Here is a 22,834-nt window from a genome sequence, read left to right as displayed (position 1 = left end):
ACGCATGATTTCACACAGATGTGACCCCTCGGCTCCCGGGTCTCCTTGCCATGGCAACAAGGCCATGCAACAGTTTTCCAGTCAACAAACCAGAGTGACAACATGTTCTACCTCTCTGAGTAGCGCTCTGTCCGAGAGAGACGGCTGCCAGTCATTTCCTATTGCATCACAAGAAACAAACACAGAAAACATAGAGCATCGAACTCTGGGGCCAAGAACAGTCCACGCCTCTACTTCAGCCCAGATGGAGGGGTGTGGACAGAAGACAGAGCCAGAGAGAGGGAGGGACACAGGGATAAAGAGAAAACAGCAAGGGGAATAACGACTGGGGGACGCAAAGGAGAAAGAAAAGAGAGAAAGTGCTTGGATATATAACTATTATTTTAGATGCTGGCCCCATGCATGGGATGTTGATGTAAAAAAATTATTTCTGCGATTACAGTATTTATGACAACTTAAAATTCAACATTAAAGTAAGAAACAATGTGTTGTTTCAACTTAAAAAAAGTATGTGTTCGTGCTTGACTTAAAATATTAAGTTTAGTTAACTTTGGCTCAGTTTAGTTAAGTTATCTCAACACATTTTAAGTTGTTATAACAAAAACAAAAAAAAATGTGTGTTGTTTATCCATCTTAACCAGCAAGATTTATTAACCTAGCTGCACTAAAAAATATATATATATAGGTGTAAATGTAAGATTTATGTATTTGAATTGCATATAACATTTCCATCCATTTGGATTACACAGCTTTAACAAACTAACATCACATTTGTCAGCCATACAAAAATTAAACGTTTAAGAAAGATGTCATTAATAGTACTAATAAATACACACCAGGTTTATTTATTTATTATCAATAAATCCAATTGTTATGTACAGGTATCTCATACATTTGAACTAATTTAATATTGTTAAATAAACTGAAAAAAAAATGTTTTCCAAAATTAACAGATTTATGCTGATTCTAAGCTATTTGAATAAATGCATTTTGAAAATATGATTATTTAAATAAAATCAAATAGTTAATAATAAACTATGCTATGATTTTAGTGCAGAAATATTTTCTGTTTCATTTATGTTTGACTGACAAATATACATCACATTAGTTTGTTGATGTTAAAATGGTGTAATCCAAAATTTTATATGCTATTCAAATACATAAATCATAAATTTAGGCCTAAACATTTTTTCAGTGTGCATCAAAAGCACCATACTGAAAAAAATGAAATAAAAATATAATAGCAGCTTAAGTGGCCTTTCACACAGAACGCATTTTACCATTACACTGCACTACTTTTCTGTATTTTTTCCAATGTAAATGCACTAGACGCTCTTTAACCGTTGCGCTCGCGTCTTTCGCAGTGTCTCGTACATGGCACAGCATTCTAAAAACACAGCGCTCAACAACTTTTGAAAAACGCGTCTCTAGATCGTGCGCTTTTTCACCTACCTGCATCTCACGTTTTTAACAGCAAAAACACATTCTGTTTGAAGTTTCCTAAGGTTTGCTGGTTGTTTTCCAAGTCTGGCTAAAATGGTGCTCATATGGTACAACTGTCTTCTAGTCTGGTTAAGCTGGTGTTCAGCTTATTTAACTAGTCATCCAGCTGGTCTTCTAGCATGGACATTTTTGCTGGTCTTTTCAGTAAGGGTGCTATCATGTATAATGTGTGTGTGTGTATGAATGCCAGTAAGAGTCATTTTCATCTGTATTCAGCAACATAGCCCAGTATTGTGTTGCCAGACTCACAGTATGCATTGTTGTGCATGTTCTCCCTCAGCTGAACTAAAACACTTCACTCTACAAACCTGCCCAATGAGGAAAGAGTCAGACAAGTGAATCTGACAAGGTGCAGTTTGCTGAGATATTGGCCACTATTACAGCAAACAGAAAAACTAAACTCTCCAAAAAAGACCCAACAGTCACAAAGCGCAAAAAAGACAAAGAGAGAACATCCAAAAGAAAAAGAAAAACACAAATGAGATATATTAACGATGATTAACTCCTAAAGATTATTTTTCCTAGACAGCATTGAGATGAATGGAGACCAAATGAAGACTTTACTTGAGTTTATCAGATAATTCCCTATACCTTCGCAATTTCATGTCTCTAAAGGTTCAGAAAAGATCATAAATTGTGCTCATTTAATACTTATGCTAAACGTTTGGGATAAAGTAAGATTTTTTTAAAATGTTTTTTAAAGAAGTGTCTTATGCTCACCAAAAAATGCATTTGTGTGATCAAAACTACAGGAAGAACAGTACTATTATAAAATATTATTACAATTTAAAATAACTACTTTCTATTCATATTGTAAAATGTAATGTATTCCTGTGATTTTCAGCATCATTACTCCAGTCTTCAGTGTCACATGATCCTTCAGAAATCATTCTAATATGCTGAATTGGCGCTCAAAAACATTTATTATTATAATTATCAATGTTGAAATTAGTTGTGCTGCTTAGTATTTTTGTGAAAAACATGATCCATTTATTTCAGGATATTGTGTTGCATAGGAAGCTCAAAAGAAGGCTTTTATTTAAAACGGAAATGTCTTTACTGTCACTTTTGATGAATTTAATGCATCCTTGCAGTATAAAAGTATAAATTACTTTCTAAAAGAAATGACCCAAACTTTTGAAGTCTGCACTCAAAAGCCAGTCAGAACTCTTCACATAAAATTCTTCTGTAAAACATGATGTGAGCAATGCCATCCATATTCATTTTATAGCTAGTCCTACTCTATCATCTATTTTTATTTCTCATTTAGAAAAAATCTCTGAGAAAAAGTCACCTAAATTAAGCACAACTGAGAACTCCAACCTCTGAGCAATTTCCCTCAGGGCGTCTGGTACACTTTGGATATGTGTGTGTGTGTGTGGTGTGAGATAATGCAGGGCCAGCTGGTGCGGCAGACTTTTCATTTCTGGATAGTCTCATTAGACACTTATTGGTGAGGTTTAATGAGAGTGAAACTTCACTGCAGTTAAATAACTTATCCACGGTTGACATATAGAAGCTGACAGCCCAGAGTAATCTAATAGCATTTGCGATTGTCTGTTCCCAACACAAATGTTTAATAGTACAGAAAACAAACTGCTGACTGCAAAGTCTCGATTCTAGCCATAACCAAAGCTAAAATAACAGCGTTCCACAGCAATGTTTATAAGCGCTATTCATCCCTCATTAAATCTGAATGGCCTCCTTGGCACAAACGCGATGCCATCTGCAGACCAGCGGCATCTGTTGCTTTTAACATTACACTGAGATTCTACACATATCTGCCTGGATTTTTATAGATGGTGAGCTGGTTTTGATCTCCTAAGGTCACACATGCATAAGATTCCAGTGCACTTCCTTTCCACCATCTGTGGCTGCACAGATCCCCATAAATACAACTAGTCTACTTAAGTGTGTAAGTGCAAACAGACTGTGTGTGATAGAGCACAGATGAGAACCGGTAACTAATAGACTGTTGACAGGTCAGTATAATCAGGATGACAAAGCTTGACCGTGATCACCTAAACAGCAAAGAAAAAGGATCTGAAGTATATATACACTCTGTTGATAAACACCATTAACACGCTTATATTACATGTAGCACCTTAAACTGAACAGAACACACATCATGACATAACTCTAAACATGTTAGTCAAGTGCTTTAAAAAATTAGAAAACATCTAACCGTCTCTACTGAAAGAGTTTAGGAAGTTTACCTCTGGCAGGCTGCTCGTGTGGCACCCCAGCCCTGCGACCTTGCAGTTAAAATCACTTTTGTCACTTACAAGAGTATTCCTATATTCCCCTTCAGTGCCTTACGTTTCCCCTTTGACTTTTCTGGAGAATTTTCCTAAATTCCCCCCCTAGCCCACCCCTCTCTATCTCACTCCAATCCCACCCTATCAAAGGGGCCCGGCCTCAAAGGGGCCGTCCCGCGTACAATAGCAGGGCGGGGTCTTGGAATCCACTCAACAGCCCTGCTTTGCTTTATTCCCCGTGGGTTTGTGTCAGTTCTAAAATGTTTGATGAATGGCGCAATGATGTAAGTTCAGCTGTGTTCGTGATTGTTGAGATGTGTGTGTATGGACATGGGTCAGACTAACGACTCCACTCTTAGGGGATCCAGATGTTTAGTGGGAACGGATGTGTAAGATTCTGAAACACTGACACATACTGACATAACTATAAAACACTGAACAGAAGAAGAAAAAAAATCCACAAGAGGTCATCGTTGATCTCATTAATATCTCAAATGTTTCTTTTACACAGCAAAAGGATTAAATTGAGAGTCTTCTGATTTTTCTCCTGAGTAAAAAATTAAACGTCTCCTCTAGATTTTCAGAAAAAACTACTTAGATTTCCCAAGATACCAAAGTCTGCAAACAAGAGTTCAATATGAACGCAAAAGTTTCTTATCAAATTCTTCCGAAGCCAAATTATCTGATCTAAACTATCCACATTCATTTTATAGTTCTATACTCTAACAAGCATACTAAGCAGCACAACTGTTTTGAACATTGATGATAATAAATGTTTATTGAGCACCAAATCAGCATATTATAATATTTTCTGAAGGATCATGTGACACTAAAGAGTAATGATGCTGAAATGTCAACTTTCCATCAAAGGAATACATTTCACTTGAAAATATATTCAAATAGACAGCAATTATTTTAAATTGTGAACATAAGAGAGAGAAAAAATTGAACGGTAGTGTCTTTCTCCCTGACTGAATGAGAAGCATCTATGATTTAATATTTAAATCATAAATGAGATCTACTTTAAAGGGATAGTTCACCCAGAAATTAAAATTCTGTCATCATTTACTCACCCTCAAGTTGTTCCAAACCTGTATGAGTTTCTTTGTTCTGCTGAACACAAAGGAAGATATTTGGAAGAATGTTTTAATCAAACAGATCTCGGTCCCCATTGACTTCCATAGTAGGAAAAAATATATACTATGGTAGTCAATGGGGACCGAAATCTGTTTGGTTACAAACATTCTTCCAAATATCTTCCTTTGTGTTCAGCAGAACAAAGAAATTCATACAGGTTTGAAACAACTTGAGGGTGAGTAAACGATGACAGAATTTTCATTTTTGGGTGAACTATCCCTTTAAGTCTCCAGAGCGATGAAAGAACTACATCTAATGAAAATGTTCTACTGGCTCTAAACAGTCAACAAATCATTCAAAAATGTATAGGTACATTTTTTAATAATATACAAAAATATATCATTTTTAAATATTTTTAAAGATTTATAATCAAAATTTCTATTGCTTTATACACAATACTCTATTATGAAATTGGACGTGTATAATGCCTTATCATTTATAATTCAATATACGCATACTCGAAACTCACCTCCAGAACTTTCCCTGTGATAAACTGATGACAGGCCTCACACTGCACGCCAAAATGGATCTGGTAGTCTTTCTCGCAGTACGGAGAACCATCCCTTAAAAGAGAGGGTGGGGCAGAAAGAGAGAGAAGAGAGATTTATGCTTTTACTGTATTCTATTTCACCTCAATGAAACCAGGATAAAAATTGAATGCTATTAGAAAAGAGGACAGATCAGAGAGGGGGAATTATAGAGGCACGAGATGGCGAAAGATAAAAAATAATGAAGGCATAGCTCACTTGCTGATGTACTCCCCGCTCAGCACTTTCCCACAGGACTTGCACTTGAAGCAGCCGAGGTGCCACTGTCTGTCCAAGGCCAGAAGAGCCTGGCCATTCTTTATATCCCTGCCACATCCCGCACAGTCTGCAAGAGAACACACACAGATCCACCTGATCACACACACGTACTGAATAGCAGCCTGAAAATGACACTGATAGACCCCATGGCATCTACATTTTTTTTTTAAACAGTCAAAAGGATTTACTGTATTTATCAGTAATTAACTCAAAATTGCTAGTCACAAGCAGCATTAGATATTTGATGTACTGCTTTACATAGTGTTCTTTTAGTATAATTTTTATAGTAAAATTTTCGCGATATTGTTTTCTTTCCTATTTTTAGTATATCTGAGTAAAATAGCTTCTCAAACTAAAAATGTAGGATGGGACTTTATTATTATTATGGGACTTTTATTTTGTCCATCGAGAATTGATTGGATTATTGTGGTTTGCTATTGTCATGTCATCAGAGAAGAGAAGAGAAGAGAAGTTAAGTTGTTGCTTAGAAGAGGAAGTGTTGCTAATTCGTTTATCTATTAAGAGGGCAAATTAATTTGAATAAAATAATGATTTGCAAGGCTAAATCATTTAAAATAAATACTGCAATATTTCATTAAAATAAGAATGCTTAATTTTGATTTGATGGTGACTAAAGTATTTATTATTATTTTGAATGAGCTTTTATTTTTATATTTTTCAGTTTTCATTTTAGTATTTATTTAATTTTTACTTTAGTTTACATTTTAGTAATTTGTTATGTGTATTTTTCTCAAATTCTCAAAAGAAACACTCAAAAAATGTTTTATGCTGAAAAACAACAATAAAAAAAGATTTACACATTTCAATTAATAGTAAAATTCCATTAAATTGAATTGAATAATCCTCATGTAAAAAAAAATATGTAAGGATTATTCAATTATTTAATTAAAATATGTAAGGATTATTCAATTCAATTTGATGGAATTTTACTATTAACTGAAAAAAAAAATTGTAAAAAAAAAAATTGTAAAACATTTTTTTAAAGCGTAGCTTTATTTTAGCTTTTATTTCATTTTACTACTTTACTCAATTCAACAACTTACCCTTACTGTATTTATTACCGTTACTTGCTTTCACTGTTTTTTTAAGTTTAAGTTTTTCATCTAATATTCATATTTTACTTCAGCAAAAATTAAATTATATCAAAATCGATTTTTTAGTTTTAGTTAATAACAACAATGATACACAGTAGAGAAGCAGGAATATTTAGATGCAAATGCAATGCAATGGCATGCATATTTCTTTTTATACTTTTTGGGGCCCACAAACAATTCTCTCCACTAGATGTCAGTGTTAAACAAAAAACTCTCCCTTAGTTTGAGGCCTGTTGATTTACAACCTCCAGCTCTGACTATTCAGGCTTTTAGAAGTGATTTCAGGCAAAGAATATCCATAAAATTCATGCAGTGATCAATAGTGAATCATCATTTATTGCAATGAATAAGGTACAACAAGGACATTCCCATCCTCCTTCCACATGTGAGGGAATTTAGTTAATACATGTGTAACTTGTGTAAAAGGTTGAGGGATAAAAATAGCTCAGGGATGTCATCTTCTATTTATGTTCCTTGGCTGAAATCCCAAAAGGTTTTTTAAAAAAGCAGGGGCGGATGTGGAGGGGTGGGGAGCTCCCAGACGCTGCTGATGTTGCTCCAGGCACAATGGCAACCATTGACAGTGAGGAGAGTATATAATGCACTGCATCTAGTGCTCTAATGCATCATTTAAGCCTTCTCGGCCTCTACTTGCACTGTGTGCTACAGAGAGAGTGTGTGTGTGCAAGAATATGTGTGAAGAGAAAGTTTCAAAGAGACCTGTGTTCAATCCACCTGTCATGAGGTTTATCAAACTCTCAGTGCAGGTTTTTAGAAGTGTCATGTGGTAAAAGCTTTGTGGGGTTTGCCAAATCAGCACTACTGTTGCTCGAACAAACAGCGCCTTGCAAAAAACAAAACACTTATCCTGGCTAAAGACTTTCATCAGCCTTAAATCATTTCCTGGGGCTCGTGAATGACAAATAATCAGCCGAGCATGGCACAAAGAGATATTCAGCAGTCTTCTTATGTGTGTGTACAGATGCGTGTACATACAGGGGTGGAACAGAAAGATAACTGAGAAAGAGTGAAAGAAAGACAGAAAGAGGAAGTGCACTGACACATGGGAAGATCATGAGCATGTGAATAAAACAAATAAAATGCATGATTATGACTATTATCTGATTAATATTTTAAAATACCAGATTGGTGCATCATGCATGCTTACAGTTGCTCTTCAGAAACACTAATAATTTAACATCAAATCAAAATTAACATTAGTTTTCCATACTGTACATTGTTGTGATGTCTAAATTCACTTACAATAAATAAAACAATACATTTTACTTTTTAGTGTTTTGGCTTTAATTTATTTAGACAAAGTACTATATCATTTTTAATATAAACTGTTTTTGGTTATCTGCTATTTCAATATTGTTGCACCCATATATTTGTATATACAGTATAATATGTATATATGGTTGGTAAGAGTTTTTAATGTTTTTGAAAGTCTTTTATAAAAATACAATAATATCAGCAAAATTGTAAAATAATACAACAAATAAAAATAACTAAAATAACTGTAATTTTCTGAAAATATTCCCATGATGGCAAAGCTGAATTTTCAGCAACCATTACTTTTTCTAATATGCTGATTTACATTTGTTATTATTATCAATGTTGAAAACAGTTGTGCTGCTTAATATGTGGATACATTTTTTAAAACATAAAGATTGACATAAATCTTAAAACATGTCATTATGTACTGTCACTTTTGATCAAATGAATGTGTCCTTGAATAGAAGTATTACATCTCAAACTTTTGAAAGGCACCCAGCGAAGCAAAAAAAGTCTACAAAATGTTTTCTCAATCAACCCAATCCCATGATGCAATGCTTACAATTACATCAATTCGCTCCTCTGCAACACAGCAGCTATTCATTGCTAAATTGCTTCTGTAATTGTCCATCACCTGATTGTTATGGTTACATAACAATGATTCCCTGCATTATGACAATTTGAATCTAATGACTACTAGAGACATTTACTATAATAAGGAAACCCCGAGCCTCAGGAAATCGGCACATTCTGTCAAATCTGTCAGTATCCATCAGTCTAGAATGTGTCAGGATGCGGAAGGTCAGAGAATGTGAGTGAGAGAGAATGGGTCAACCAGGAGGCACAGCAGCGCTCTGAGCTTTTCATTGGCTCTGAGCCTCCCTCATTCTCTGCGCTTGTCTGCTTCACTCCGGGGGCCCCGGAGCTTAAATTACACCAAGAGGACCCCTAATCTACCGGAAGAGGATGAAGAACTTCCTCTAAGTGAGATAAAAGAGAGAGAGAAATCAAAGAGAGAAACATATATAAGGAGATCAGCTTTTCCCTGGTTGACAGCACAGGAATGGGTCACCTGTCAACTCAAGTAACCCTAGACGAGTCTGAAAAGAAGCAGGGAATCTTATTGAAACGCTATTTCAGAATAAATATTTGCCTGTGTAAAAGCCATCATAGTGCTAGGGCGCTGTGGATGGTTGCCAGGGCATTCCTATGTGGTTGAAAATGTAGAGCACACATATTTGTGGTGGCTATTAGGGTGTTGCTATGTGGTTTCCAATGTATTTTGAGTGGATTACAGACCTTATGTAGCTCCGCCCCTTTTCAACACTTTCTCAATGTGTTCTTTCTTCCTGTTTGTATTTTCACAGAATGAAGCTAAGATCTTATGGATTAATGAATGATAACAGCTCTCCTGGAATACTGACATTTATGACATCCGATTCAAACATTACAATGCCCCGGATAACTTACAATAAGTAACTCTACAATAAGTAAGTAAACCCTTCTTTTTACTAGCTAATTACTCTTCGACAGCGATGCCATAGAAATATACAAAGCTACCGCAAAAACGGCGCATACGGTCTATAGAACGTTTCTGCTAAGTTGCCAGGTTGTTGCTTGTTGCCAAGCCGTTGCAATGCAGTTTCTAATGTATTCTGTTTTTATGCCATTTGAAGCATCAAATCTTAAAATTGTAATGTTAAAATTGTAGAATAACTATGTATCCTACTTTTATTTCCAATTAATTCATTGGAAAATACATCATGTTTCGATAAACTCAGCATGAAATGGAAATGTACCCGATCTGGTAAATTACCCTATAATTTTTATACTAGAACTGATTGTGAAAAATTCATCCATGCATGTTTTATTTTTAAAAAATTGTTTTGACACCATTGTTTATATCATAGCTAAAAGACAGACTTCTCTCATTTCATCAGCATAAACCCCGCCCCTTTCTTACAATGGACTGCAAGTTCACCTTTAGATCTGCCTCCATCCAATCAACAACCGATAGATTGAACCAAGACCCCACCCTACTTTTTTTTTTCTTTGTAATAGTCTTTGTAACTTTATTTTACAGTGTCCTTGTTACATATGTTACATGTACTTACCATAGTAATAACAGTAAATTATGCATAATTGCATACAACTAACCCTTAACCAAATCCTAATCCTACCCTAACCCTATAGTAAGTACATGTTGTTAATTAATATTACTCAGTACTTAAATGTATAATTACACTGTAACAATGACACCTTAAAATAAAGTGTAACCGAATTTTGACTTCAGTTTTTCCAAAATGCTTCACAGCATGGTTCCTGGTTTTCTAAATAGTGGATTTAGATGCAGAAAAAACCAAGGCATTTAGCTTCTGGTGGGATGGAAAGACAGTGAGCTTCCAGATGGCTATGACCTTGAATCCTGGGGGGTATAAGACCTGTCAACACATGCATACACTACACAATCTAACACATCTATAAATGGGGGATGATTGTGGCAAGCTGAAATCTGAGTAGGACACTAAATCATAACCATTAAGCACAAACACACGTGTGTGGGAGAGCAAACTCACTGCTAGATGTGCTGATGTCTTTGGGAGTTGGAGACACTGGCTGGACGCAGTGCTGGCAGAGACAGTCTTTTCCATTAAACGTGACTCGATCACCAGCGGGAAACGGCCGTCTGGCAACAGAAGATAGGTGAGAAGATGACATTTAGGTATACACTACCATTCAAAAGTTTTTTTTTTTAAAGAAATTCATTTTATTTAGCAACAAATCATTCAATTGATCAAAAGTAACAGTAAACTATGGAAGCTTGTTTCCGCCACAGAATAAAACATTTTATCTCACAATTGCGACTTTATATCACGCAATTCTGACTTTATATCTCAGAATTGTGTGATATAAAGTTGCAATTGTGTGTTATAAAGTCAGAACTGCGAGATATAAACTCACAATTGCAAGATAAAAACTCACAATTGCGAGAAAAAAACTCGCAATTCAGAATTTCTTGCAGAGTTTATTTGTAACACGCAATTGCGACTTTTTATCATGCAATTCTGACTTTATATCTCCCATTTGCGTGTTATAAAGTCAGAATTGCGAGATATAAACATGCAATTCTGAGAAAAAAAGTCCGAATTACGAGTTTATTTCTCGCAATTGGGAGTTTCTATCTCACAATTCTGACTTTAAAACACACAATTGCAACTTTATATCACACAATTCTGAGATAAAAAGTCGCAATTACCTTTTTTATTTTTTATTCTGTGGAGGAAACAAGCTTCTATAGTAAACACATTTGTAATGTAAAAAACTTCTTTGTGTGATGGTGAAGTCATTACCATCACAAACAAATAAATGATACATCTTTTAACATAGGGCCTGAAACGAGCCTGCTTTCAGGTAACTCTTACTTGCAAACAGTGCAAACAAAACATGTGGGGTGGTAGGTCTTCCCGAGAGCAGTGACCACCTCTCCTTCAACAAAGTCTCCACAGCCATTACAGCGAGTGCCATGAAGCCTCTGGTAGTCCAGTGTGCATAGATACTCCCCGTTCTTCATGAAGAAACCACCTTGAGCCAGGTCACAACCGCACACTGAATGTAAATACAAAAACAGAGAAATCGGAAATTAGAATATATCGTTTAAAGGGTCATAAAACCCAACAAACACATTTTTTGAGATGTTAACAGATGTACAGGTCGTCAATGAATGAAATAATAACACTCATTATTAGGGCTATTAAACAATTAATCGCGATTAATCGCATCCAAAATAAAAGTTTGTTTTTACATAATTTATGTCTGTGTACGGAGTATAATTATTTTCTATATATAAATACACACACATGCATATATATATTTAAGAAAATGTGTTATTTATATATAAAATATTTATATATAATATATATTATATATAATATAAATATATATACACAGTATATACATGCAAATATTTCTTAAATGTATACATGCATGTGTGCGTATTTATATATAGAAAATAATTATACACCGTACACACACATGTATTATGTAAAAACAAACTTTTATTTTGGATGCGATTAATCGCGATTAATCGTTTAACAGCCCTACTCATTATGTTTATTATTAAGGGAAAAGTGGTTATTTTTCTGAGTTATTTCATTCTTCCGGACGGTTTAAAAAGCAAAAAGCGTGTTAGCGCAGACCAAATGGTGTGTGACATCAAAATATCGCCAGAGCGATTAGAAAGCACTGTGTGTTTTCGAATCGCTCTCGCGGTACTTCACCGTGGTACTGGTCATACACCAATCTGTCTGAGATTGGCTGCGTCCAAAATCACATACTTTCTTGAGTCAAACACTGTTGAAACAGACATTCGAAATAAATGACACTTAGTTTGGCTCTCATTGAGTGTTGAAACACAACCCAGTAGTTGTGTTACACTAGTGCGTCTCTTTTGCACAGAGATTTAGACATCTTGGCTTCCAGCAAACACAAGGTCAGGGGGCTTATGCCTATCTTGGCCAGTGTGTCGTATAAAGAGAGAGTTTGGTTCGCTGAAGATTTCCTGAGCTTTCAAGATGATTTCAAGACTCTGGCACAAGTTCAGACACTTTATATAGGTCTGCATGAATAGGTGTGTTAGGTCTGTGTCATCTTGGCAAGTGTCACACATGCCAGATCTGTCTGAAAGCTCCTTGGCAGGCGGGACTGATATTTAACAGCTTGTTTAGCGTCACACGATACCCCCTTCTCAACAAGCCCTCTTTTCTCTCACTTCCTCTCCGTCCTTCTTTCTCTCTCTATCTGTCTATCCACCAACATTCCGACCAGTAAAACTATAAGGGCCACAATTTTTCACCATTTTATGCAGTGTACATATGGAAATTATGGGCAAAAGGAGAAGAAACATCATATGTTGCAGACCACATTCACACACCACTGCTTAATGTGTTTGACACAAGTGTGCTAAAATATTTATTTAAAGTACCCCTTGATATTATTTAATAATTTAACACCACATTCGCCTGTTCACAGTTCTCTGATGTCAGTTAATGATGACTTGCAGGTAAAAAATTATTTTAATTTATATTTTTATGATTTAATTAATTATTATCTTTTCATTAAAGCGCATGAGAGCAACCTTCTGGATCATTATACCTCCCAGTTTCATGAACTTTATGAATGCGTGACCTTTAGAACTAGAAATATCATCTGCAGGAATAAAAAACAATTGAACACATAATAGTACATATGTATACATCTCTAGACAAATACAGCACGACTGATAACATAGCTCAGTAGATTCATTCCCGTCTTTGCCAAATTAATAAACTGACTTAAAATTGTCATTTTGTTTAAACATTTTTTCGAAAATGTTATTTATACTCCCATCTCCACATTTGTTATAGAACACATCTTTTGCTTCACTGAATCTGTCTTCTGGTTTGGGAAGATTAGGTCCATTCAGACAGGCAAATGGGAAAAGCAGGTGGCTGTGGCGACAGTAGTGATTAGCAGTAGAGAGAGAGAGAGCCAGTGCCCAAACTGTGTCTGGCATTTGGGTAACCTTCACTGACAGGGTACAGAATGCCAGGATGCCAGTTTAGAAAATGTCACACCCATTAATGTTGATCAACGCACATCTTGTAACTACAGACCACAGGGACACAACAACTGCCACTATCCTGGGCCATCTGCAATCATATATTTTCAAGTTGTGTTGTCCTATCCCATCTAACAGGGGACGTCCTCAAAACTTTAGCTAAGGTTCTAGCAAAGTTCTGAACAAACGTTTTCTCAAAAGTTAGCACAAAAACATTTTCTGAAACGTTTCAGTTTTTTTTAAATGGTACTATTTGTTTAAGACTGTTCAGAGAACATTCAAAAGTAACGTTTGCATGTTTGCAAAATGATAAAAGGGAATGTTCACATAACCAAGAAAAAAAAAAAAAACGTTTTTAAAACTTAAAAGAACTGTTCAGAGAAGATTCAGAAATAACGTTTTTATAACTTAATGAGAACGTTAGAAAAACATTCTTAATTTTTTTTTCGTTAGCTGGGATCTTAAGACCACACCAAAACTAGAACAGTAAAATTCTAGAAAAAAGCTGATTATTCGATTATTTTTGTCATGCTTTGCTAAACGTGGTGTGTGAAAGAGCACAATGAAGAAGATTAATATTAAAATACTTTATTAATGGAAGACACACCTAACCAAACTCAGTGTTAGCATTAATGACAACCAACAGCATAAGACTATCAAAGAGTACTACACGCGTAGTACACGCTCACCGCCGGATTTTTGTAAACGAGCATACTTTGTATGCGCAGGTCGCACATGCACATTTAATTTTTTTGCAGTTTTAATTAGTAATTAGCAGTAATTAGTAATTAGTTTAGTAATTAGTGACTTTTTTCAGTCCAGATAATTCGACAAAAAAAGCCTCAGAAACAAAGCCAAGTTGCAATGTGTACAGACTGCAGAAGCGCAGAAAGCCCTGGGTTTCCCATACAGTATATGCAGACATCAAACAAGCTTTCACAGACATCTATATTTTAATTAGTTTCCCAGCATGCTTCTTTCCTCCCTGCACTTTAGTGGATAGCGGCCTTTCAGCATGGGTTTCCTCTACACTTTGTTTGAGACTTCTTCTAGTTTTTCAGAGAGACGTCTCTCCCTGAAATATGAAACGTATAGGGAAAAATAGTCATCACTTTCTCTGTTGAGTCTTTTCTCATCTTTTTTACTATGATGTAGTTTTATACTTCATTTTTACACACTTAATCCCTCTGTGAGATCAGCCAGTGGAGCAGATAAAATGATTCCCAAACAAGAACCCTGGCAGCATGAAAGGCCACTTGGCCTTTGGAATCGAAGTACCCTGGGCGCGTCGATTCACAAGGTAGTCAAAGAAAAACTGCATAAACGGAACAGACCGGAACGCATGCAAGCTACAGTGACAAAGGAGGCCTACATGGACGAGAGATTGTGCGAAGAGGTTAGAAAGTACCCTCATTTGTACAACTCTAGCATGAAAGAATACAAAGATATTTGCATGGGTTGTAACCACTGATCTATATAATGACATTCTATATAGATCAGTGGTTGTAACTCGTGGCGAGCGATTGCTCAAAAGTGCGCATGCGTCGAACGCCTGTGTAAGTTAAAAGAAGGCTGTGCGTTGGACTGTGAAAAAACGAAGTATAATTTATGCCTAAAACACAGATAGATTTATACTGGGAGAAAACAAAGAGAACTAATAGCCAACAGCTGAAACCAATGACTAATCAAATGAGTAACCATGGTGACAAATGAATGTACTAACTCAGGCAGAGAGACGTGAAAACAGAAAACAAAGTCTCAATGGAACTGTAACAATTTTGACTAGATTATAATAGATTGTTGTTTTTTTCATAGTTGCAGCATGGTCTAAAGATGGAATAACACAACTTTGTTAAGAAAATATTTAATTGAAAAAGTAAAAGGGCACTGGGGCACCTGAGCAGCTGGCTCACAACACAAAACTGGTCAAAACTAGTACCAGTGAAATGGCTTGTCCTGTATATCTGCTTCATCAAGACTGTCCTCACTGCAGCCTGTAGTGCAATGACATATTGGATTAAATCCAATACACTTGGACGTGTGATTCCCCCCTAAACCAGTTGAGTGCAAACTCCGCCCCGCAGCTAATTCAAAACATTTCATTATTGATGTCAATCACAGTCCTGATTGCCAACACAATGCTACAACTAATACTGTCCCCTAAACTTACCCTACACCCTAACCTTAAAGGAGAACTCCGGTCAATTTTAACATTGAGCTCATTTTTTTGTAAATTTGGAGTGCTGTCAATACAGAGAACAACGACAGAAATCGGTGTTGCCTACACTTGTTATCCTCTTTTTAAAATTTGCACCCTGTTGACTTCAATGGGGCAAGTTTTAAACCTGCTTTTAGCCTCTTAACATCCTTGATGTGTCATTACAAGTGCCCAGCCATGTGAGTGATTCCTTCAGAGTGAACACGGTGAATCTGACTGCAGTATATTCTGCAGTTCACGCGATTGTCGAGATCACGCGCGTGATCATAGGTAACTAAACCTATGCGCGTGAACTCGACAATCGACTACTTTGGACTTCGACCGAAAACAGGATGTAAATACAGGTATGAGCGCTGGCTGAATTAACATCACTTTTATTCATATCTTTCACATCTACTGCAGTCAGATTCACCGTGTTCACTCTGAAGGAATCACTCACATGGCTGGGCACTTGTACTGACACATCAAGGATGTTAAGAGGCTAAAAGCAGGTTTAAAACTTGCCCCATTGAAGTCAACAGGGTGCAAATTTTAAAAAGAGGATAACACGGTGTAGGCAACACCGATTTTTGTCGTTGTTCTCTGTACTGACAGCACTCCAAATTTACAAAAAAATGAGCTCAATGTTAAAATTGACCGGAGTTCTCCTTTAACCTGATTTTGAAAAAAATAAAAATAAAGAAAATCACCTGTTAGTGTTCACAACGTATTGGATTTAATCCAGCGAGTACATCTTGGCTAGGAGTATTTACAGGGGCTGGAGTGACTGGGAATTCAACTGTGTGTGTGAGGGTTTGCAAGTGATGAACAATGACGCAAGTGTAATGACGCTTTTGAATTTCTGTCAGATCCTTCTTCATCACAAACATCCATCCACACTCTCAATCACTGAGCCAACTCCTCCATCCACACACTCTGTCTTACTACCTCCGTATGAATGGAAACCGAAAAAAAAAAAAAAACTATTCATTAACTAATGAAAAGATTTCAGAGGAGCAGGGACATTTGATTCAGTTCAAATGTGACTTTTTTTTCAGTTCAGATTCTACTTCATGTCAGTCCAGATAATTCGACAACAAGAGCCAAGTTGCAATGTGTACAGACTGCAGAAGCGCAGAAAGCCCTGGGTTTCCCATACAGTATATGCAGACATCAAACAAGCTTTCACAGACTTCATCTATATTTTAATGAGTTTCCCAGCATGCTGCTTTCTCCCTGCACTTTAATGGATAGCGGCCTTTCAGCATGGGTTTCCTCTACACTTTGTTTGAGACTTCTTCTAGTTTCTCCTGCACAGAGAGAGACATCTCTCCCTGAAATATAGCAGCAGTGGGATGTACAGGGAAACACAGTCATCACTTTCTCTGTTGAGTCTTTTCTCATCTTTTTTACTATGATGTAGTTTTATACTTCATTTTTACGCACTTAATCCCTCTGTCTGAGATCAGCCAGTGGAGCAGATAAAATGATTCCCAAACAAGAACCCTGGCAGCATGAAAGGCCACTTGGCATGAGTCTGAATGTGAAACTACCAACATTGTTATGAAAAAGAAAGGTTATCATATTGTACACCAGGCATGTCCAGCCTCATTACCAGAATACTGAATATGAGGGAGAGAGTTAAAAGAATAGTTCAGACAAAAACTGCATTCATTAAACAAGTAACAATGCATGATTTGTAAGTATCTTTTCAATTAATAGGTTGATCCGGTTCACAAAACAGTCTGAAACATTTATTTATAAATTGGACAGATCCAGTCCAGATTTTTTTTTTAAATAAAATTTGCAGTATTTATTATAAATGATTTATTTGTGCACATCATTATTATTATATTTTTTTAATTCCCCTGCCTCCTGCAGCAACATCTCTTCTCTTCTCTGATGATGTGATTACTGGTGCGAGAGCAGGACAACCTGTCACTCACATGAGGTTACACCAATAGCAAACCATAATGATCCAATTATCTAATCAATTCCCAATTCTCAACTCCCGCGCTACATTTTTTTCCACACTGATTTACTATGATATACAGTATATGCCACAATAGGATAAAAAAGAGATAATCGCAACTTCTGTTTCATGCTGACTTTAATGATCTGGTTGCAGAGGTTAATTATCACTGAATAAAAATAGGTTTACTCACACAAATTTTGTATGAATACTAATGGCTTATGAAGATCATACTGATCAGTTTTATTATGTTTTTGGTGCCTTTGCAATTTTTTGAAGCTCCACTCCACATTCTGTGTAATTGCATGGAGAAACAAAGAGTTCTTTATTTATTTATTTTTTTTTTTTTTTTTTTTTTACAAAATTTCAAAGTCATATGGGTTTGGAGTAAATGATGACAGAGTGTTCATTTTTGATGAACTATCCCTTTAGCAAACTCCATTGAGCTATATGGAGATCATAAACATCGATAAGTTGCACTCATTTATTCACTTATATTGCTGAGCCGTCCTAATTGGAGACATGGCGTGACTTTCTGTATTGACAGAGTGAGCGGATCCTAATGGCAGGACATCATTCATGCCTCCTGTGTTGAGCCGTGTATGTACATTGAGCAAAGCTGCAAAATAAAATGCAGAGATCGTTAAAATGACCGCTGAGTCTACATAACACTAATGTATGATTCGCCTGGGACTAGAATTCTGAGTCTGACCTCAGCAAGGAATGCAGGTGGTACTGTATGCTGAAATAATTGAAACCCTTAAACACATATGTTTCAGATCAATTTCCCATGAGGTACTGTAAGGGTGACTCATATAGTTTGCATGGCAGTGCACAGCAAATTTAATAAAGTGCACCGGACAGTATGAAAAATTCATGACAGCTAGAAAAATGTCAACTTTTTATAAAATTGGGGGGTTTAGCCTCCCCGATGATCTCAAGACCACCCTGCGATGATCCTTTTTACAATGCCAATAAAGCAACCTGAATCTTGAAATATCTCTACAATGTTAATGTAACAACATTTCAGACATTTGATAGCCAGATAAAACTCATAGCTCATAGTTTTTGCAAAAAAACAAACAAAATAAATCGCCTCTGGGAATGAAACTTATGCTAAATCACTCATTTTCAAACAGAACAGCCTATTTTCTAAAAGAATTTCTAGGATGACCTCTGGTTGGACTGATGGTTGGTCCCTGTCCCAGCTGCATGCGTGAAGCCACAGTATTACAGGGTTCGGTCTGACAATACAGGACTAGTTTCAGGCACACGTCACAGCATAATACTTTGTGTTTTGTATCCGAGGCAACTTGCTGACTTAATGCTGGGTTTAGAGAGAGCTGCAAATTATTTGTTGCTTTCATGATGACGTACTGTGTTATGAGTTATAATGGCTTTTATGAGTGTCCACTTCAGAGACTGACAGAGAAAGATTGGGTGGGAGATGTGCCGAGGGTGTGTGTGTGTGTGTGTGCACGGTTGCATAAACTAGAGAGGTTGTTTTACACATGACAACTGTTTGGTAAATAGGAGAAGGAGCGGAAGGAGTATTTGTGTGTATGAGTCTGGGTGGTTGGTAATGTGTGTCTCTGACAGTGACAGGTGCCAGAAAAATCCTCTCCACACTATTTTAGTAAGGACTGCCTGAACTTCTCTGGCTCCACCTTTGTCTAAACAAAGAATTTCATTAGCACTTACCACACACAGATACACACAAAACAGATTTCTAAATATTCACCTTACTCTTTAGACTGAGGATGACCTGAACCTTGCTCTTCCTGTTGCTAAAACATAATCTGTTAAACTCTTAAAGCTATAATACAAATGAACTCAACTCTTAGTTTGTAAAAACAACAAAAACCTGTTGACAGCTATGCACTTACACTGGAAGTCTATGTGTCTGAAGCTAAAATGTTACATTTTGTTATTTTATATAGTGCATATTCTTTCAGTAAAAAGTCAAAAATATTTGATCTGTAAAGTCTAAATCCTCTTTTTGAGAATGATTTCTAAAGGTTCATGTGACTGAACGCTGGAGTAATAGGTGCTGAACATCACAGGCATAAATTCAATTGTAATAATATTTCACAATATTACTGTTCAACAGTATTTGTAATCAAACAAATGCAGCCTTGATGATCATGAGACAATTAAAAATCTTACCAACCCCAGAAATGTAAACGATGATGTAAAGGCCTATTCACACTAATAACTATAACAATAAAGATCTAGTTCTAAAAATTGTTCTAAATATAGCCTAAAAGAATAGCAGAGTCCACACCACAACTATAATGGCACAGAGAAGCGTTATCATTGGAATCACTTTCAGAACATTTTTTCCCCCAAGCAGATTAATGATAAAAACACTGACAGCCAATCAGAATCCTTCTTGCTTTAAAGAACTCAAGCATTTAAAGTGGCAGATGTCAAACTGTAGCGAGCGCTTATAATAAGCAGAATGATATGGTCCTCTGTAAACGCTAATATAGTTATCATTCTTAAATAAAAAATAAAAAAATTGCATCTTATTCTTTAAATACTACAAATACATAGAAAAAAAATACTATTTGAAATAGTGTGATATTAGACTTTTAGACTTAGACTTTTATTGATGAATCTAAAAATTTCCTTTAGCGTTAGACTTTAAATTCTGCTTACTTAACTGCATCCAAGGAATTAGTGATTCACTTTCCTCCAATTCAATAGGAACAATTTCACATGATCTGGTTCTCACAGAAAAACTCATAAACCGAGAGCAATAAAAACAGCAGTAACTTCATCAAAGCATATAAATAAAATGCTCAAATGCACAAATCAAATCTGTTGCATTGAGGTCAGCCAGTGACATCATCTTCTCGGCTGTGAGAATGACATCCTGAAATGACATGTTTAGGCACGTAACCCTTGACCCCTGAGGGGCGTCTGCCACTCCTCATTAATGCAAACCCACAGCTGCGGAGTGACTGGCACACACACAAGCACACATGTTCACAGACAGACTGGCGGTCTCTAAAGAGGTGTGTGTGGACCCCTCCTCTGCCGTCTTATCCTCCCAATGGGGATCAGCAGAGCTATTTCCAGCATTGCAGCGCTTTAACAGCTCCTGGAGACTATGCCTGAAATAGCACACACAGGCTCTCTGACTGACACAGCATTCACACACAGAGCGAGAGAAGGAGAGGGAGGGAGAATGTAAGACGGTGCGAGACATGGACAGGAATATTAAGTGATCACCGTAGAGAAAGGGGGGAGCGGAGCAGTATATGTTGACTGCACATGCTCACTGTAATGGTTTAAGTGAGCCTGCTTAGAGTGAACAAATGAAACTAATAGAGCAAAGCAAGGCTCATTAGCTTACAACCGAGCAGTAAAGCCACTGCATCTTCTCTTGTCAAAGTTCAGGTTTTGGCAGGTCACCCCAGCAGACGTACTCCTGCCAGGTATCCACAGAGAAAATAACTTTATGCAACAGTCTGAATCTTGCTTTCCAGGAATGGATATGATTCACTAGAAAGACAGGAGATCCATTAGATTATGGATTCCTTGTAAGTGGAATCCATAATCTAATGACAACAAGTCACTGGCCTGCTTAACCTGAGCCCTCGTGCTGCCCTCTTCTGTTTTTAAGAACTACATTGCTAGTAAAGACTAATATAGAAAGTATTACTGTTAATCTATTGACTAACATAATCTAACAATGAGAAATATATTTTTCAGTATTTATTATCCTTTGTTCATGTTAGCTCACAGTGCATTAACTAATATTAACATTGAATCTTAAAAATGTAGGACAGGATGAGATTATCGTTAATAAATTCTGTAGAAGTGTTACAGTGTAAATGTGTTTAAGTCTTGTCTTGTTCTATGTTTGACAATCTAGGAAAGATCTAGGGATTAATACAACTCATTATCCATTCAGGAAAACTTGAAAATGATGTGATGACACTATGGTAATGAATGATTACAGTAGTCATATGGCATGATATTCACATGGTACTCAAAATGTACAGTGGTGCCCAAAAGTCTGAGACCATTTGTGAAAATGTTTCTTTTTTGCATTTTACTGCAAAAACATTTATTGGTATGGCAAATTAGTCTACTGTATTAGCGTCAGTTTGAGTGAAAAGTTGAATAAAACAAGCACTCGAGCTGCTTGAACTCCACAAGTGTAAAATCGGATGATCGTGTTCTCCAGCATGATTTGAGAATCTTGAGTTTAAAAGCAAGAACATCTGACCGCACAAGCAGAGTCACCTGATCGTTATCACGAATTTGATTAGTGACCTAAAAATAGTGCAGAATCGAATTTCTTATTCATTTTACACAAGTGTCTTTGTTAACATTTATCCAAGTCCCAAGTCCCCCAACTTTTCTATCTACAAAATTAGGTTTAAATGAGATTCTGAATCCCATATTTTCAATCACAGATTTTAGACCTCCCATTGTACTTCAAATAATACCATACAAGTGAAATACCATGTGACAGATGTTGGTGTGAACTAACACTGGGCTCCTTTTTTATTCCATCTGTCCATCTGTGCTTTTAAATTAATTCTGTGATGTTTCATATACTTGCATAGAAAATGCATACAAATCAGATTTTTTTTTTTTTTTAAATCCAATCTCTAGGACTTAATGTCTGCACTGTCATTTTACAAGTGAGGAAATCTGATCTGTTTGTTCAGACAGGGTCACCAATATCCAATGTCTCTGCTTTGGTTGCTATAGCAATGATGTAAGTCTCTTCTCATATGCCCATCATATTTCACTGCGGCGCTGAACTCACAAAGTACTCAAGAGAATGTAAAAGACTGAGAGATTACTCTGTCTAAATCACTGATTTGTTCTTAAAATAAAAGCTAAATTATCCTTAAAAGCTAATTTAGAGTAATTGAAAAAGAAAGAAAGAAAGAAAGACCTCAGCTGTGTTCGAAATCGCCCACTATACCCTCATTCACTATTTCCTACA

At 36.3% G+C, this 22,834-nt stretch overlaps 1 protein-coding gene across 7 annotated transcripts in view; it reads right to left on the bottom strand.

Moving 5' to 3' along the window:
• Positions 1 to 22,834, bottom strand: part of ablim1b (actin binding LIM protein 1b) — a gene marked incomplete at its 5' end in the record, with an annotated part of 80,724 nt that overhangs the window by 22,064 nt on the left and 35,826 nt on the right. For all 7 annotated transcript variants that reach the window (XR_013819218.1, XR_013819219.1, XR_013819220.1 and 4 more), the window contains 4 exons: positions 5,368 to 5,461; positions 5,645 to 5,771; positions 10,674 to 10,783; positions 11,520 to 11,703. Coding sequence is in view for 3 of the 7 variants with exons in the window: in XM_079851605.1 (XP_079707731.1) it covers positions 5,368 to 5,461; positions 5,645 to 5,771; positions 10,674 to 10,783; positions 11,520 to 11,703 (515 nt within the window). The remainder of the gene's footprint in view (positions 1 to 5,367; positions 5,462 to 5,644; positions 5,772 to 10,673; positions 10,784 to 11,519; positions 11,704 to 22,834) is intronic.

Source organism: Squalius cephalus (assembly GCF_949319135.1).
Source record: "Squalius cephalus genome assembly, chromosome: 19".
NCBI classification, from domain to species: domain Eukaryota; kingdom Metazoa; phylum Chordata; class Actinopteri; order Cypriniformes; family Leuciscidae; genus Squalius; species Squalius cephalus.
This window is presented reverse-complemented; position numbering and strand designations above follow the sequence as displayed.